A 17,388-nucleotide genomic window follows, 5' to 3' on the forward strand; every position below is an offset into this window, starting at 1 on the left:
CTGAGTCCCTGGTCTTGAGCATGAGCACATCCAGTTTAACTCGGGTAACGGGTCGGGGGGCAGTAGTGATATCCTCAACGCGAATCAAGAAATATCACCCAAGACAAACTGCGGGCGGATGGGAGGCCCCCGAGATTCGACAGAAATATTTTTTTGTCTCCTTTTACTACGTTCAACGTATCAAATGATTCAATACTGTATATCGTTGTAGGACAACATCATGAATAAGTAGTATGTACGCCATATAATCTATGCAGAACAATGAAGCCTCCTGCGAACACGAATTTTCCTATACCTTTAAAAGACTATTCATGTATCATCTGCGATTTGATTTGACGAGTAATCAATCTCCTCTCCAAATTCGATGGACGACGTTTAGGTTACAGCGATGAAAGATCATCTCATGAATCCAGCAAGACAGTACTCATAAAGCTAACCCTGATGAGGCGATGTAGTCACGTGGTACTTCGCACTCATGCGTGCCTGGCGGTGACCCGAGCGTCGGGATGAGGAATGTTGTGACTTTTGAGAGGATGTCTGATGGATGCTGAGTTGACGTCTGCTCGTACCCTCATTTGATCCTCATACTCTTCACCGTGATCATGAATTTTAAGCAGTGACATAAGTATCTTCCGGACGCCTCTGAACGATCGGCCAACATGGCTCTCCATCTTCCGCGCATACCCCTCTCACCCGTCTTAGCCAAGCTTCCACCTCTTCATCTCAAGAATCCAACGGATTACAACCTTGCTTTCGGTACTTTGGGACTCATCATCCTCGTGCTCACAGCACCTCATACAGGAGGATGGAGACTTCTTAGGCTAGGAGTTATCGCTCCGCTGTGCATAGGTGTATTTGGGTACTTGATACTGTGTACTGAGGATGAACATGATTTCAATCAATGGGGAGTAGCTACCTTGATGGGTGAGTTTGGGTGCGGATTACCTATGTGCACGACCAAGGTGATCACAAATATTCAATACGTCCGATGACTGTCATTCATTGGCACCGTGTACTGATGACAAATCGAATTGAAACCATGCGTAGGTTCCTTCATCATGCGTATATTGGAATTTTTCATATTCTTTCCACCTGAAGAAAATTGTCACAGACTTTTACCTCGCTCACAAGTTCATCCTACACCTTCTTCGAATGGTCACCTGGACGCCAAGAAATCAGACTCTTCGACCCATCAACCGAAGAAGACTGACGACGAGGTCCTTATACCTGAACCTATACCACCGCCTTTTACACTCGCCAAATTTTACTGGTCCTTCTCACTCTGGTTCTCATACAGGGGTATAGGCTGGAATACCACTTGCCCCCTTTCCCCTTCTTCTCGACAGCACCCGTATATCCGCCAATCAAGTAGAAAACACTTCGCATTCGTACAAATGCGTAAATGGATAATATCATACCTTGTTGATGATTTTTTTAGGTCTATACGTAACATCTATTCGGCCCAATTCTTCTCTGGTCTACCCGGCGCTATACCCTACACCCACTTGAGTCAATTCGAAAGAGGGCTGAATTCGACTGCGGTGGTGGTCAGGATACACTTTAGCTTGGTGAACAGTCATATAGCGATGAGTATAATCTGTGTGATCATTGGAGGGATCTTAGGATGGGAGACGGAGATGTTCGCTCCGTGGGGATGGCCTCCGCTGTTTGGAGATTTGGGGGAGTTGTGGAAATATCCTGGGTTATCTACATTGTGGTCTAGGGTGAGTTCAAACCCACATGCCTACTGATCAGATCGATCCTCTGCATCCAAACAAAGGAGGGACAGATGTTGATACTTTCTTCCGTTAATACGCAGACTTGGCAAGGATATAATCGAAGATGGTTGTACGTATTAGGATGGATAGGTATCGGTGAAAATATACTGGGATTGACACATACCGGTATATCATCTCATCCCACCATCCCTCCTGTTCCAAAATCACAGACGTTATCCAACGGGAATGGAGCTTCAAGTCCGTCAAATCCTTCTGGTCAAATAACACCTTCACATCCTTTACCTACTTCACCTCTAACCCCCATCGACCCACACCCAAACTCACCGCGATCGATTCGACGAAAGATGTCAACGAGATTGATGGTTCAAAACCTTATCAAATCATTCATAACCTTCCTCTTGTCGGGTTTAAGCCACGATATAGGATCGTTAGCTCTAATCCTTAAGAATCATCGTCATCAAGAGATATATTTAAGTGACGTATTGAGATTAACGCCGTTTTTCATTGTTCAGCCATTCGCCCTAGCGTTCGAAGCGCTCATCAAAACTCATTGGCGAACTTGGAAAGCCAACCATCATCCTACTTGGAGCAAACATCGGGAAGGTAGGGGTGGAGAACGAGGGAATGAACCCGGATGGCTGGTTCTGACTGAGAGGCTAGTAGGTTTTATATGGACTTGGACATGGTTAGGATATACTGCGAGGTTTTTTGTAGAAGGTACAGCTCAGCTAGGAGCATTTAGGAGAGATGGAGGGAGAGAATTGTTTTGGACTTTCTGGGGTGGGGTCATTTGGGGTAAATGGTATATCTAAACACATCAATTTACCCTCGTCGTTGGACATCATATATATTTCGGTATGAATAGTGTTTACATTTGTTGATAGATAAATTAGATTACATAGACGACGTGAGCTATCCGTAGTGAGTGGCATGAGATACATGATCTACATTTGGATTGATCTATGATATGTATATACAGAATGTACACTCATTCGCTACACGCGACTAGACTCAAACGATCTTGAGAAAGCCTAAACATGACTTCGTTCTCCGTTCCAATGCTCTGATCCTATATAACATTTCCGATTTACATTGTCCAGTCACACTCTACAGCAAACAACTTAAGATAGAACCTATGGTGAGACAAATTCCGTTCATTTTGGTATCTGCGGTTTAGGTTCTTGTTGAACTTGTTCGACCGTGGATTCATCACCTGGTAAGAAGAACCACCATCCCAGCAAGACCGCCCTGAATCCAATGACTACTCCGATCGTCCCAGCGGAACCTATGACGCCCAAGATTGCTCGAGAGACAAAAGCACCTAATATCAGAGACAGAGCACCTGCGGATCGGATATCTCGGGTGCGAACGGCTCGCAAGGCGAATAAGAAAGGGTCGTTGAATATGTCGATCCACTGTCAGTGCCCAGAAATCGATCAGCATCGTATGATTGATGTGATCTGGAAGATCGTATGCTTACGGTACTGGTCAGAGGTACGGTGGTAGCCACTGGGCTTCCAAGTCTCTACGAGGTGGCAGATATATGGGTAAGTAACGGATACTGGAGATCGAAAATGAAGAAGAAGCAACTTACCAGACCGACAGCACCTTGTAAGCCCATTGTGGCGGAGAGGAAAGCTAAAGTAGTCATACCCATCGGTGTCACCCAAGAAGGATCACCTCGTCCACTTCCACTAAAGCATCAATTTTAGTTGAAGCATCAGCATACAGATATCAATTCTCGAAGAGGGAACACTAACTCTGCTAGACCTGATTCGCCAGAAAAATGACCAACCAAAGCAGCGCTCATCATCAATAACATCTGAACGAATGTGGCTAATATCAACCAATACCTCTTCTTTCCTCCTACTTTATTACCAATTTGACCTAACGAACTTCCCATGAAGAACGTCAACAAGCTCACCAAAGCTTGTTGATCCATCTTCTGAAAACCAAATGTCCTCTGATGATCTGGGGTGAACGTTCGCGCTAATGCCAAACCCAATTGAGCCGCATTTCCAGTTTGGAATCCACACCATACGAAACATGCTGCGAACGATGGTGCCGCCGTTAGTCCGGTCAAGAAGCACATGTATATCGATGGGTAGGTCACTGAACCATTGGAGATATCTTCCTGGAGGTGGGACAGGAATCGACGATGGATGGGTTTACGTTGGTCGGTGAGTGTAGGTGAAGGTGATCGTGTACCAGGTGAAGGTGGCGTGTTGGCTGGTTCGATATCGATATGCCAAGTCGAAGGTGATTTAGATACTGATTCCAGTCGATCATACATCGTATTCTAGTATGTTGTATTGCAAGGATAAAGGAAGAGGAAAATCGAATTATGTGAAATAAGGTTGTAAGTAAGAAGAGTCTGACCACTAGGGTGTTTGAAGATAAGTTGAAAGACTGAAAGACTGTGCACCAGGCGAAATGATTTCGAAGAAGGACAAAGCGACTTCAGTGTACCTCCTAGTCCTTTATAGGTATGCGCTTCAGGAATGAGGAGTCGAGCATGACCTTTAAGTACAATATACCAGCCAGACTTTCCGTGATGCCAAGAGAAATCCAGGCAAAGTGAGGTCTGTAAGATGATGAATGGATCTTGGAATTTTAGTTTGATTTTCAATATCCTTTCAAGAAACCTATTTTGTCTTGTATATTAGACACCGTCATGATTGTCATATCGACGACAGTATACACACGATACCACATGAACAAAATCAGGGTTAGTGTAGATTATTTGGAGTTGCCAAGAGAACAAATGTGACAATATACTGGTAGTGTCTCAGTGATAGTCATGCACAGCTGACTCACCACTACAGTAGTAGCTGAATGATATGATACCGAGTCGAGACTTACTCGAGGTTTCCTGATAATGGATTGGATCAAGATAAGGATTTCGACCAGGCATCGCCTCGCCACTTTAGCACTTTTAATTAGATCGGCACTAGCCGCTCGAATCGTCTTGGCAACTTTTGAGTTAGTGCCATTGCCGCATACTATCGGACTCGCAGCGAGCATGTAATTGCGTTTCAAAGGTGTGCATCTCATGTCTGATCAGGACTGGACGCATTCCAGTATCGAGCTAGTGATGAGTAACTTGGCATCACGGTGAATGGGGATCTTGACGTGCTCATCACGCTTAAGCACGTTCATACAAACAATGGGGAACCTCCGTTCCACGATACCCATCAAAGGAGGGTACGATCTTAGAGTGACATGTTAACGAGCTTCCAGGCTCTCCCCGTCCAGAGTTGGCTCGGTTGCTCATTTCAGATACCGCTCAGTCCGCCGTGCTTCAGTTGTAGCTGGCGCCAATGATACATGCGTTTGTGATCGTCAGAATGCTCAGTGATGCCTCCGGACCGACAATCGACTCGTCTAATATGACATGATCTGCACTAACTCTTCCATACGACGCAGTGCCAAGAGAAGGGATCAACGGAGGAAGTCTCCACTTCAAATCATTCCGGAAGATCATTCGTCACTGTGGAATCGATTGTTCAGGGTTCCAGACTCGATTACGATCTAATCAGCTACTAACCCATTTTTAGTCGACTTTTCCTCCTTATCTCATCCACGTTATTCGACAACGTGTCCAGTTGCGGAAGCACGGTATCAGACGTGGGTTCGATTGGTCGATCGGCATTTATCCATCTTTGAAGAACAGTACTTGTAAGTTACTGAGATGTTAGACTGATGCCATGTAACACCTCGCCGCACCTTTCCTTTGGAGCCCAAAGATAATTCCGGGTACTACCGAAAGGACATGGAGAGTAGAAGGCTTATAATTTCAAACCGATAAGAAGTTCAGCGTGGTTCCATGCTCTTCAAAGGTTCGCCGGGATAATTGATGGTGTGAGTGGATGAAGCATATCCAATCTCGACATTACAAGTGGTTTCGAGACAGTGGGTAAATATTCAAATTTACAGTTACAGTGGAACATGTTATGATTCGACACCTTTCTGACATGATTCAACACCTTTCTGAGATACTGAGATACAAACATCTGACGCCCTTGTTTTCATCTACGGCCATAGAACCTATAAAACGCCCCATCCCGTCCGCTCTGGGCAGCTTAAGCTGGGTATCGCTCGGTTAGTACCAAGGTGGGGGACCACTTGGGAATCCCGGGTGCTGTAGTTTTACTTTTTTTGGATGATTTTTGGGTTGATTAGATCAATAAATTTGCAGGGGCAAGCTAAGAGCGGAAAAAGGAGGAGTAAAAGAGGGAGAAGGATAGAGGCTTAAAGCGAGGTTGAGTGAACCCGTAGCCGACAACTTGAAAAACTCAGATGAACAGTATTTGTGATGATGCAGCTTTTACATGGCATGACAAATTTTACACATACAACTACATCCATCCATCACTGAGTGTGTTTTCCGACCGTCACTAAGAGACCATGTATGCGGGATACTCTTGATCAAATTGAACCCGTACACCTAAGCGACCCCGAATAGCTTAGCTATCTCATCCGCTTTATCCATCTTCAGCGCCGTCAAACAGCTCTTGATAGTTGGGTCACTCCTGAATATAGCTCGGCTTGAAGGTGGAGGGGGAGAGGGAGAAGCATCTCGTCGTTCCTGCTGATCTTGTTGCGAAGAACGAGACGGTTGGATAGTAGATGCTGAATTGGGAGGATTAGATGATGAATCGTCACGGAACTGGATGGACATGTTTGATTTAGCTCAAGATACAAGTCAAGGCGAAGAGGTCCGGACCTACAGTAGATATACTAGGTGAATTTCGCATATGCCTTCGTGGTGATTCTACGTTGCAATAAGGATAACTTGATATCAGCTCCTGTATAATAAGACATAGCAAGATGTAAGGAATGACTCACCAATCCCTCTTATTGTACCTTTCACAGCGGGCAGATATAGTCCACCTGGGAATTGGACGTTTGTAGAGCTACCGGCAGAGACAGTTGACCTGGGATCTGATGTAGGGGGATAAGCAGGTGGGGGATGACCTTCGTTGGACTCGACGTGATCGAGTGGTGGTGGGCGATGGGGACGAGATCGAAGTTCAGAGATAGATGTTGATGCGGTTGGGGTGGAAGGTGAGGAAGACATTTTGTGAGAGGGATCTGCAGGTAGGAGGATACTGGTTCAAGCCTGGATGTTACAGCCTTTATTTTATACTTATTTTATATTTGTCATGAGTAGAGTGATGATTGACAAAAGCGGAAGCCAGTCAAAGGTGTCAGGTTATCAACTTTTGCGAGTGGAGGTGTAGAGGTTAGAGGGGTAACATGAATTAGGATTATTTTGTAATCAGGAATTTGGGACTGTTACAAATCATCGTAACCAACTCTCACCTCTTGCACCTGTACAAATATACAGACTAACCTTACTCTTTCTTCGCCAACCATCTCTGCGTCGTTATCTTTATCGTTGATCTTATCCTTTTACCAAAACTATCATTTCGCCTTGGCCCGGACCAAACTCAACAATAATGCCAAAAGTATATTCTCGAGCAGTCACCTCCTCCTCCGAGCAAGCAGGACAAACCCAATCTTCCCGAGCAGTCCTGAGATCGTATTACTGTCTATGTGGTGATTTCGTATTGGTATTACAGGGGAAACTGGATAGGCTACCTAGGAGAAAGTGAGTATCATCCTATCTGAATGGACATCACTGCATCGTGGTGGATTTTGGGATCTTGTCTAGTTTCCTTCAAACTTGATCCGTCAGATCCCGAAACAAGCTTACACCGAGATATGACTTTGCAGAACCGACGGAGCATACATAATACGTTCAAAAGACGGTAAAGATCCTATCAAGCAACCTGCACGTAAATTCAAATTGAATGCTACTCCAGGTCAAAGATGTCTCATCAAAAAGTTAGTGTCAATCTCCGGTGATAATTAATTTCTCCTTCCCTCCCTGCCGGACTGGACTGACGAACTTGATCTGTATTTTATATCTGATAGGAAAGGATCACAGGAATTGGAGATTAGACAACCTTTCGCATGTTCCAGATGTAATACTACCAGTGAGTTTATCCCTCTCTCTCCCTTTCTTTATGTTATACTAGTCCTCAATTTCGAAACGACCCAAAGCTCAAGTGATCTTCTGAACATCTTACAGTCGCATATCAGACTTCCCCTCCTCCAGCTGGTGACGGACCATTCTTGTACATCTTGAAAGGCTCAATGACTGAATTGTACGTCTTTCTTTTATCTGGTTCCAGAGTTTCGTCCTATTATCGTCCAATTTCCAATCTGCCAGAAAAGAAGTAAAGAACTAAAAGTTGACTAATAATGGAATACAGACAAGGTAGGATACCACCCGATGCCTTCGAAGGTGAGGAGGCAATACCACCATCAGACGATCTCAGTGCGGAAGTCACGACTACGGCATAATTACTCATCGTCGATGTACAGATAGGAAAGCGAAGGAGATCATCATGAAGTCGTGTAGTTGGGACCTATCATATAAAATATGCAAGACCTTGTTGTATAGCGAATATACAAAATCAAACCCATCGCATCCAAAGGTGCGAATAATATACTATCATGACATTCATACTGGGACATCCTAAATGTTTCATGTAGATACTGATTCATTTTCTTCTATTCACTTGAAATCAATTTAAAACAAAACAACAAGTACATTTCTGTATCAAGAAACTCTATATATATGTGTGTATTCACGAACTGATTCCGAATTCTTTCTAATTGACCAAGACAAAGACAGATAGACGGACAAAACGGAATTGATCTAAACGATTTTAAAAGATCTAACAAATGACTTGTCTCCTTATCTCTCATCTCCCTGATTTCGTATTGACGCAAAGCACTTTCTACAGGTACAAGCCTACCTTTCACCCAATTATTCCACATCATTTCAATCTCTCAAACCCAATCTTGATCTACTTCTACTATTCGACCCTCTCGTATTGAACACAATCTGTCCATGATCATGATCTTCCTGCTCTACAGTCCTCGAGATAGCTTGTCTTCCTCTTCCTCTAGTAGAGGATTCACCAGCAGTAGCCTCGCCGTACGAAGGAGGAACTTCACCCGTCTCGGTCTGTTGTCCAGACATCAACCTGTCATATACTATATTTCTTTCTAATAAGGTATCTTCCCCATTCTCTCCGCTTGGTGCACCAACCTGATCGACTGTTCCTCTTCGATGGGCAGCGTGAGCATGAGGATCAGATTGGACGATAGTCGATGATGTCGATATGGTGTTATCATTTCTCAATGAAGCGTTATTACTGGTATTTGTGCTGGTGGTAGGAACATTGGTGGATTTCGTTCCGTGAATGGAACATACTCCAGGTGTAGACATGACTCCTCTATTGAGTACACTATAGGTAGGTAAAGAGTTCCATTGAGGGTTCACTCGACAATCTAAAATCTTGATTGGTGTCTCACTAAACCAACAACAACGACAAGCAAATGATCAATCAGTGTTTGGAATACTTGTTAATTGGTTCATCATATTGAATCGATTTGACAAGCGAACACTTACATGATAATATCAAATTGTTTTCTTCTTCCTTTCGAATCCAAAGCTACATCATCCCCCCTTTCAACTCTGATGGTAACCTTCAACCAATGTCCAACAGTTATATTGGTCTGTTCATGTTTGGTCGTAAATTTGATTTTCGACGCACAATCCGGTACGTGTAACTCTTTCTCCATATGCCATGGACCGGTGGGTTCCATCAACTGGGCATACATTGTATCATTCGGATCTCTCTCCAGATCAAATACGTCCATTGGTGGATTATTGAGCACCGCTTGTCGAGCCATCTCAGCGATAGGCGATTGTTCGGCCGCATTGGGATCGTCAGAGATGATAGGTAATAATGGTTCGATACGTTCTTTGTAATCCGGTTGTTTGATAAACAGCAATACGAATCGTTTCGGTGTCTCGTGTCGTGCGACTTTACGTTCTTGTGCAAAGTAATCGGTTTTTTCTGAGTTCATCAAATGTCAGCTTTGATTCATATTCAGAGATCTGAGTAAGACTCACCTTCCAGCGCGACCGTCAATCGATGTATCTTACATTTGAGCAAAGGCATCAACCTAAGACTGATCGGTCTGAGCAAAAGAATACAGTCAGCAATGACGTCCCAGTTCTTTATCGCCATGCATGCATCAAACGAGTCAATTGAGTGAAAAACTCACATGGTTCCAGCTATAGGAAAGGCCTTTCCACCCAATGTAATCTGATACCTCATCTGTTCCTCCCATTGTCTCTCCACTATCACATTCTCACTTTCCTCCATATCGTCTTCCTGAGGTTGAGCAATCATTGTGATCTCCATATCTTCCGTCAAATTAGGTGTCAGGGCACCTACTCTGACCACACTGGCTTTCAGCCTATAGGTCACTGATCCAAACTCAGCATGGATGGTTGGAGGGGCATTGACGGGAATAGGGAATGAGATGGGGTAATTGTACGTTCCTACGTATTTTTATATCATCGACATCAGTGTAAATGCCACGATTCAACACAAGCTTTAGTCACAACAGTCCCCCAAGGGAAAATTGACTCACCTTTCCTGAATTCTTTCCAATTATGCACATCATCACCATGATGATCTTCATGTTCGCCCAATCCCAACTTATCCGTCAAAACCTTCATACCCATATGTCTACCTCTCGCTCTACTTCTACTTCTCTCTCTAGATTCACCATCTCTCACCCTAGCCACGCTCGGATCCCTATCCCTCGATCTACTTCTTCTACTTGTCGAGATCGAACCGGCCCCACCGCGTCCATAGGAAGGTTGAAAGTCGTCCTGTCTGTAAGAGGGGTTCCTACTTCCCGCTCTCTGTCGAATGGTCTCGCCCGGTCCATATCCCGATCCACCACCCGTCATAGACATACTGATATTTTGACTGGAAGATGATCCGTTTTGCAATGAAGGTCGATCACTAAATCCGCTAAACCCACTATCACCCGCACCAGCTCCCGATCTAACAGGGCTAGACATCCTCGATCTACTCTTGGATGAACCTCGACCGTGATGATGGAAAGTCTCCTTGACATCCCTACTTATCCCTCTCAGAGTAGCTGCAAGACTGAACTTCGAGCTCTTCCTCCCTCGACCATCTTCGCTTGGTTCTCTGTGGGTACTTGATGATGCTCGAAGATGTTGTAAGCTTGGTGCAGACGACAATGACGGAGTACCGCTAGCTGATCGCTGAGGACGAGATGCGTTTCGGAGAGAGGAAGGCACGTTTACATGAGAGCTGGAAGAGACAGCGCCGGCAGTTTCAACTATAGTCGATGAGCTTCCAGTACGCGAACTTCGACCTTGGCGGGTGACAGTTGGTAGTGGTTCCTGGTGAGGTAAATTGTGGATGGAAGTTTCCGAGGTCTGACGATTCGAATTAGAAACGGTACTGGTCCGACGAGAAGCGTTAGGACTGGAGGATTCGTTGCCTGAGCCGTGAGCGATATTACCGAGCGTTTCGGTGGAAGATCGTTGATGGATTGATGGAGGGGCAGAGTTGACGGGAGTATTATGAGCGGTATTGACGACTGAGACCGCTTGAACTCCGGTCGGATGATTTTCGCCTGGAGTAGTGTTGTGAGACCCTTCAGGCGTGTTATCATGAGAAGACAGAGCGAGAGAAGCTGAGGATGTGGAGAACTGAGAGTTGAATGTCCGAACGGATGCGGCTCGATTTCCCGCAGTGACGGATGGCCCAGCGGATGGAGGAGGTACAGAGGCTTCGTCCGCTGACGCCGGAGCGGTAGTATGATCAGGTGTAGGGGTAGATCCAGATATTGTTGCCTCTGAATGTTCTTCTGTATTTCCATTCTGAGTCGCAATGTCATGTACCGGATCTTGGAATCTCACTTCACCTGCACTCATATGACAGGTTCGTTGGTTGAGGATCGGTCTTAGGGCTGGCGAAGGAGCCGCAGAATCATCTTCCTCCTCATCTAGCGCTGATTCGTCTTGTGGAGGGTGTGGTGACCATACTGTGCCTTCTTGTACCGCATCTGAAGATATGTTACTTCTAAGCTGATGTGCCGGTCTTCGATGCTCCGCTTCTGCACTATCGCCTCTTTCCGAGGTATTCTGCGACGGGGCGGCAGAAGCGATAGGTGATAGTGCAGGTTCGCGAGACGTAGTGGTAGGGATAGAGGCGTTGTTACTCTGTCTAAGGGATGAAGGTCTAGATGAATGTCGTGTTTCACCAGGTAAAGTGGATGATCGACGAGGGGGTGAAGCATGAGGTGTATAAGCAGGAGACGGACCTCTTTCTTGTATACTGAGATTCCGAATATCTAAGAAGCTTGATCGAGTAGATTGAGGGGTAGTATCGAAACTTGGTCTTCTTGAAAAACCATCTCTATGCCATGAATGATTGTCGTGCGTACCTGGCATAGCACTACTTGATCTCGGAACACGGGCACGAGGTCTACCAATCTCCAACCAATCATCCAGATCATCTCCATCCCTTGGAACATCGTTCAGATCATTATCATCATCTATCTCCTCATCTTCATGTCCTCCTAGTCTCACTCCTGGTCCCACAGATAGTGCCCTCCTAGCTGATCTGGATCTTGAACTGTCGTTATGGACAGCGTTGAAGAATGTAGTCTGGTCAGAGAGAATCATATGCTCTTCGTACGTGTCCATTCGTTTGGAGCCGATACCTGATCCAAAGGGTCAGCTGAGAAGATAAGAAAGATAGTCGCGATAAGCAAGATATGTGCTTACCTTCGGGCCATTCTGTCCTAGCCTTTCCTTCAAGCTTGATAGTTATACTTCTTATCCTCGTAGGTTTGCTCAGACGTAGAGTCAACAGACCCCGAACCATGGCAGGTTGACCATCCTGTCTGACAGCCTGAGGTCTCCCACGGAAATCCAATCCTGTCGAAGGTCCCTTGAGAAAGATGACAGGTTCGGTCAATCGGATCTGCAGCGGTCCGTTATTCTTTGGCATCTTGTCCTTGTTATCGTTTTCGTATTATCATTGAGGTTGGTGATGATGTACACAAGTGCAGTCGATCAAAAGAAGATGAAAAAGTTTCCAAATGTGATGTGATGAGATGGACAAATGATACGGTAAATATGCAAAGTACCTAGAGTTATGTTATCGGCTATTCCTTGTCTATGGTTACTTTTGTTGGCTCGGTCGGAACTAAAGGCTTTTTACCTGTGCGGTGAGACCTCGACCTCGTCTAATCTGCCAACTAGTGTAGTACAACTCAGGTCTAGATTCGTGTGGTGTGGGTGTTATGTTTGTTCAGAGTCGCTATGTACTGTACAGTAGTAGTCTAAGCGAGGTTACCTGCCGCAGAGAGCTCTACCATGTTGTTATGACTTCCAGGGTAAAGATTGATGTTCTGTCGGAAGTGATCCCGGCGGTAAAATGGTCCAGTATCGATGATGAGTCGATGGACCCCTTCCTTTGAGTAGATCAATCTGGCGAAGTGAGATGAGGTGCAGGTGATGTACGATGGAGTAGAAACAGAGGTCGAGATGGACCATACAGATGAGATAGATAGGCTAGTGATCTACAGTGTGGTATGGTATGGGTGTACGGTGTGGTGTGGTGGATTCAGGGTAAAATCAAAAAAATTAGCCGCTTGCTTGCTTGCATATTATTGATGGGATCTGTATGTAACTATGTGAGTATAATCATAGTGAGTTACCCTTATCGGACAAAGACGGGCGTAATCATACGAGTAAGTTACCACTTTATCAGGAAATTTGTCACCATGCACCATACAACATACAACCAGCCAGTCATATGCTTACTTACGTTTGGAGAACATGCGTGTACTCCGCATGGATGCAGAAATCAACCCCATAGGTCCTCATTCTCTCCACAGATGCTGATGCACATCAAATCAAGGTAATTAGTCCACAGTATCGCTCAGTGAGGTATCGCATAAGGGCTACACACTGACATAGGAGAAAAACTAAAAATACGTCTTGAAAATCTCTATAATAATCTATATCCACTATCGCTCATTGCTCGTTACTTATTGTTTCTTCCCATTGATATACTGCATCAGATCATCATTACCCTTACTATGCCTCCTCCTACCGGATCTCAACCAGTTCTGCCAGCCCGACGTCGACCCAGTCCCAGCAAACATGATCACTCGATCTCTTGCCTCGCCGTTCAAACCATCACCGTGGCCTCCTAGAGGGTCCCAATGCAACCCGTTGGTCACTCCGTCTGCGATGAATAATGAGAGCATTAACTCAACAATGGATCTTTATAATAATTTGCAGAATTATACTGATAATATCCACAGTGTGGAGTGAACAATTGAGAGTGTATATCGATCAACTTACGTCTTTCTAAATATCTTCTGACCCTCTGTCCACACGAAAACAATCAGCATCTCCCATCACCATCAATATGTGATCAAAGCAGCTCAGACTCACTGCAGCGTCGACAATCAAGTCTTGTCCACCCAAGAAAAACGCCGTCCGACTAGGGTCCGTAGCATTGGGAATGTCTTCGAAGAATAAAGTGTTATCCGCCCAATCAAAGTGCTAATCCGGACACAGACGTAAAATGCACATTGCCTGGTCAGCTTCAACTCTCATTCAATGAAAGCAGAATAAATTTGTTTACCCGCTGAATGTAATTCGCGATACCGACTTCTGAGGCGATAAAGTAGTATAACAATAATTCTAGTGCCTATCGAGAAAGCACTCGAATCAGTCAATTTATCTTTGAGTTTCTCAGCTCCATTGAGGAGAGCGAGAGCGATCATGAGAGTGTACTCACATTGGTAGGTTTTCGATAACAAAAGTTGTAGCAGACGTCTAAGTGGGCAATCGCGTTGCATCAGCTTCTGGGTCTTACATTGCACAGGATGGTACACTCACCACCCTCCCATAAGCAGAATACAACAGGATCGACAAATGTATTTCTCTTGATCAGAGTCGGACAATCTTTCAATACTAAAGAGACCGAATATTAGTCCACAGTTTTAGGTCCGTCTAAGAGTCCAGTGCTGGCTTATTGGGGATTGCCCACTCACACCATCCATGTGATACACTCCCATTACTATGACTCAGCAAGCTCACTCCACCTCTTCCCGAGCTAGATCGAGAATGCTCGTCCCAGAATCCCCACAGCGTGCAGATCCTCTTCATCGCTCCGACAAATTCCTTTCTACCCCATGGGCGAAGGTGTCGGTGGTGGAATAATGACTGGGACGTATGTGGTGAAAGTGGTAGTAGAATTGGATGAGTAGGGAGGGAGGTGATTAAGTGTTTGATCAGGAGATGGGATTGGAGCTGGAGCAGAGATATTTGAGATCAGGTCAGCGCGCCTGGATCTGGGAGGGATAGCTGGTGGTCATAGATGACCAGAAGAAGCTGGGCATAAGTTGAAGTCCACTCACAAGACCGAAACCAAGCCCATGAAGAAATACGACAGGCATAGCGTTGGGTACTGTCTTTCCTTTCTCGGGAGTCCAGTCTTTAGGTATACGAATAAGGTATCTGGCGGATGATCAGTTACAGGATCAGCTGAAAGTAATACATATAGCAGGTGTGTTGAATAGCAAACTCACTCGATGTCACCTTCGCGATACTACAGGACGGAAAGCAGTTCAGTCCAACTGTTTCGCTAATTTAGGTCCAGCTCGGTATGTTTCACTCACCGGTCCCATACCTTGATAAGGGTACACCACCTCTTGTAAGAAAAGGTTGATAACGTTGGTAGCAGCGTACAAGATCAACGGACGACCTTTTGCCTGTTGACACCTATAGTCAGTTTTTTTCTTCCTCCTTGTTGATGACCAATTTCATCATGCCCTTTTCTTCTAGCGTAACCCGCACCGATCATCAACGTATACAATAGGAATTGCTCACTCACATTGACTTTATCAAGTGTCAACCTGATGATCTGTACACTCTCATCATATCCATCTTCGAACTCGGTCCCCGTCCTAGCTTCTAACAATTCCATCGTATACCCCAAAAATTTCTTATTCTCTTCATCTGCCAATACGTCTTCTAGGGAGGTAGCGAAACATGACCAGGCTAGCCATATTTCGACATTACGGCGTTTGATGGATTTCCAAGGAGCGTGGTCGAACCTGCAAAGTCAAAGTGGGAGCCGGTCAAAACGTCAGTCATGGCTATAACAAACAAGGATGACATGAAGATGGGAAATAACAGTAGCAGAAAATACTAGAGAGACCTCAATGTACAATCTAGGAGAGACAAGCTTATCGTCCGACATAGAAAACGGTTATGAAATAACGCTGCTTATGGGTCAGTTTTTTTTTTGAAACCAACTCACCAAGTTCTCAACCTCTCTCTAAATTCAATAGCTCTCTTATCCCAATAATGTAATTTCACAACCTCATTCGTCTTTTCATTTATAATCCCTTCATAACCCCATTCTTCTCCATGTTCATTAGGCAACACATCATTCTCAACTTGTTCTTTCAATTTCTTTTCTCTATCTCCCGGTAAATCCTCAACAAAAGAATCAATAACATTCTTCTCATCTTCACTCATTTTCCCTACTCTCTTACGAGATCTAATTCCAACAGATTCTTCATATTCTCTATTTCTAATATGATGTAGTTCAGCAACGGATATCAAACCAAGTTGAAAATTCTTTTCTGCCTGTTCGACCTCATAATCCCTTACTACCCCATTATCGTCGTCCTCATTGGGATGTTTGAGTATCCCTCTACTTGGTACTGAATAAGTCAAGTTGGAATGTAACACTTTAAGGAACAAGATTGTCCGTTCTGATATTGGCAGAGTCGATGCCGGAGAGGGTTTCTGGACGTAATTAATAAGGTATGACATGTAGATCGAAAAGACAATTTCGGTAAGTGAGTAGGCAGCGAAGATAGTTGCTGTTAGACCTGATGCGCCGGACAAAGAGGGGGAGAAGAGGGTGTACCACAGTAGATAGCCACTGTATGACAAAGAGAGAAGTCAGCAGAAAGGCTGCATACACTTTGTCGACCTGGATCTTGTACATTGACAAATACCCTCCAACTGTGCGTTGACAGATTTTTCAATTTGTGTCGTTCATGATATAGTCGGTACAGGCTCTGGATGATGAAGAAGACTTACCAGCATAAAGGAGTTACCATCCATACGCTCAAGACCAGCCCAAAAGCTACATAATACCCTTGATCAGGTTTATTCTTCTCGTATTCTATAGGGTAAACTTCATCGGGTAAGGGGGATAGTTGAGGTAAGACTTGACTGATCTTGGATGTCATCGTATTGTGTTCTTCTATGACAAGAGTAAAGATGAAATTTGATGTTTTACAATATCCTTTTTTGATGTCTATCCTTTCCTGATCTTGTTCTCCTTATTCTGCAATGTCGAGACTATTTCTATTCTTCTGTTCTCGTCATCATATCATATCAACCTGACATATAGCTGTAGATGAGAAGGATTGTGAGAATGTCCAAATATACTTGTCTCGCCCTTATCTGTGGCTGAGTCTATGGTATCAACTCCGAGTATCAATGACGGTGGGTATATGTGGTATATGTACAGGTACAAAGGGACAAGTCAGAATGATATTGTTAATGGACGCTATCATGGATATCTTTCGGGTTTTCCTTTTCCACTGGATTTTGTTTACGCATTCCATTCCTGTTTAATCTTATGCTTAATCCTCACTTCCTCACTTCCGGCGGAACCATGATTAG

General features: G+C 44.6%; 6 protein-coding genes and 1 non-coding gene across 7 annotated transcripts; 3 read left to right on the forward strand and 4 right to left on the reverse strand.

Moving 5' to 3' along the window:
- Positions 1-659: 659 nt before the first annotated feature.
- Positions 660-2,551, forward strand: I203_102781 (uncharacterized protein; the record flags this gene model as incomplete). The annotated part of the gene is made up of 3 exons (XM_019147060.1): positions 660-924; positions 1,048-1,724; positions 1,820-2,551. The coding sequence occupies 3 exons, from the start codon at positions 660-662 to the stop codon at positions 2,549-2,551; spliced, it is 1,674 nt and encodes a 557-aa protein (XP_019003610.1).
- Positions 2,552-2,893: 342 nt separating this feature from the next.
- I203_102782 (uncharacterized protein) lies at positions 2,894-4,032 on the reverse strand (the record flags this gene model as incomplete). The annotated part of the gene is made up of 4 exons (XM_065517184.1): positions 2,894-3,154; positions 3,220-3,264; positions 3,334-3,433; positions 3,500-4,032. The coding sequence occupies 4 exons, from the start codon at positions 4,030-4,032 to the stop codon at positions 2,894-2,896; spliced, it is 939 nt and encodes a 312-aa protein (XP_065374002.1).
- Positions 4,033-5,772: 1,740 nt separating this feature from the next.
- I203_102783 lies at positions 5,773-5,888 on the forward strand. The gene has a single exon (XR_002021891.2). It is a non-coding gene; the product is annotated as a 5S ribosomal RNA (ribosomal RNA).
- Positions 5,889-6,186: 298 nt separating this feature from the next.
- I203_102784 (uncharacterized protein) lies at positions 6,187-6,819 on the reverse strand (the record flags this gene model as incomplete). The annotated part of the gene is made up of 3 exons (XM_019147062.1): positions 6,187-6,408; positions 6,470-6,513; positions 6,588-6,819. The coding sequence occupies 3 exons, from the start codon at positions 6,817-6,819 to the stop codon at positions 6,187-6,189; spliced, it is 498 nt and encodes a 165-aa protein (XP_019003612.1).
- A 382-nt stretch (positions 6,820-7,201) lies between these two features.
- On the forward strand, positions 7,202-8,111 carry I203_102785 (uncharacterized protein; the record flags this gene model as incomplete). The annotated part of the gene is made up of 5 exons (XM_019147063.1): positions 7,202-7,353; positions 7,479-7,589; positions 7,680-7,741; positions 7,837-7,912; positions 8,021-8,111. 5 exons carry the CDS (start codon positions 7,202-7,204, stop codon positions 8,109-8,111), a joined length of 492 nt encoding a protein of 163 aa, XP_019003613.1.
- Positions 8,112-8,595: 484 nt separating this feature from the next.
- On the reverse strand, positions 8,596-12,670 carry I203_102786 (uncharacterized protein; the record flags this gene model as incomplete). The annotated part of the gene is made up of 6 exons (XM_019147064.1): positions 8,596-9,130; positions 9,229-9,679; positions 9,736-9,803; positions 9,891-10,170; positions 10,263-12,380; positions 12,445-12,670. The coding sequence occupies 6 exons, from the start codon at positions 12,668-12,670 to the stop codon at positions 8,596-8,598; spliced, it is 3,678 nt and encodes a 1,225-aa protein (XP_019003614.1).
- Positions 12,671-13,715: 1,045 nt separating this feature from the next.
- I203_102787 (uncharacterized protein) lies at positions 13,716-16,949 on the reverse strand (the record flags this gene model as incomplete). The annotated part of the gene is made up of 13 exons (XM_019147065.1): positions 13,716-13,915; positions 14,035-14,059; positions 14,128-14,238; positions 14,321-14,386; positions 14,477-14,514; positions 14,578-14,652; positions 14,733-14,991; positions 15,099-15,198; positions 15,270-15,289; positions 15,360-15,452; positions 15,575-15,797; positions 16,004-16,636; positions 16,798-16,949. The coding sequence occupies 13 exons, from the start codon at positions 16,947-16,949 to the stop codon at positions 13,716-13,718; spliced, it is 1,995 nt and encodes a 664-aa protein (XP_019003615.1).
- Positions 16,950-17,388: the final 439 nt, after the last annotated feature.

Source organism: Kwoniella mangroviensis (assembly GCF_000507465.2).
Source record: "Kwoniella mangroviensis CBS 8507 chromosome 1 map unlocalized Ctg01, whole genome shotgun sequence".
NCBI lineage: Eukaryota > Fungi > Basidiomycota > Tremellomycetes > Tremellales > Cryptococcaceae > Kwoniella > Kwoniella mangrovensis.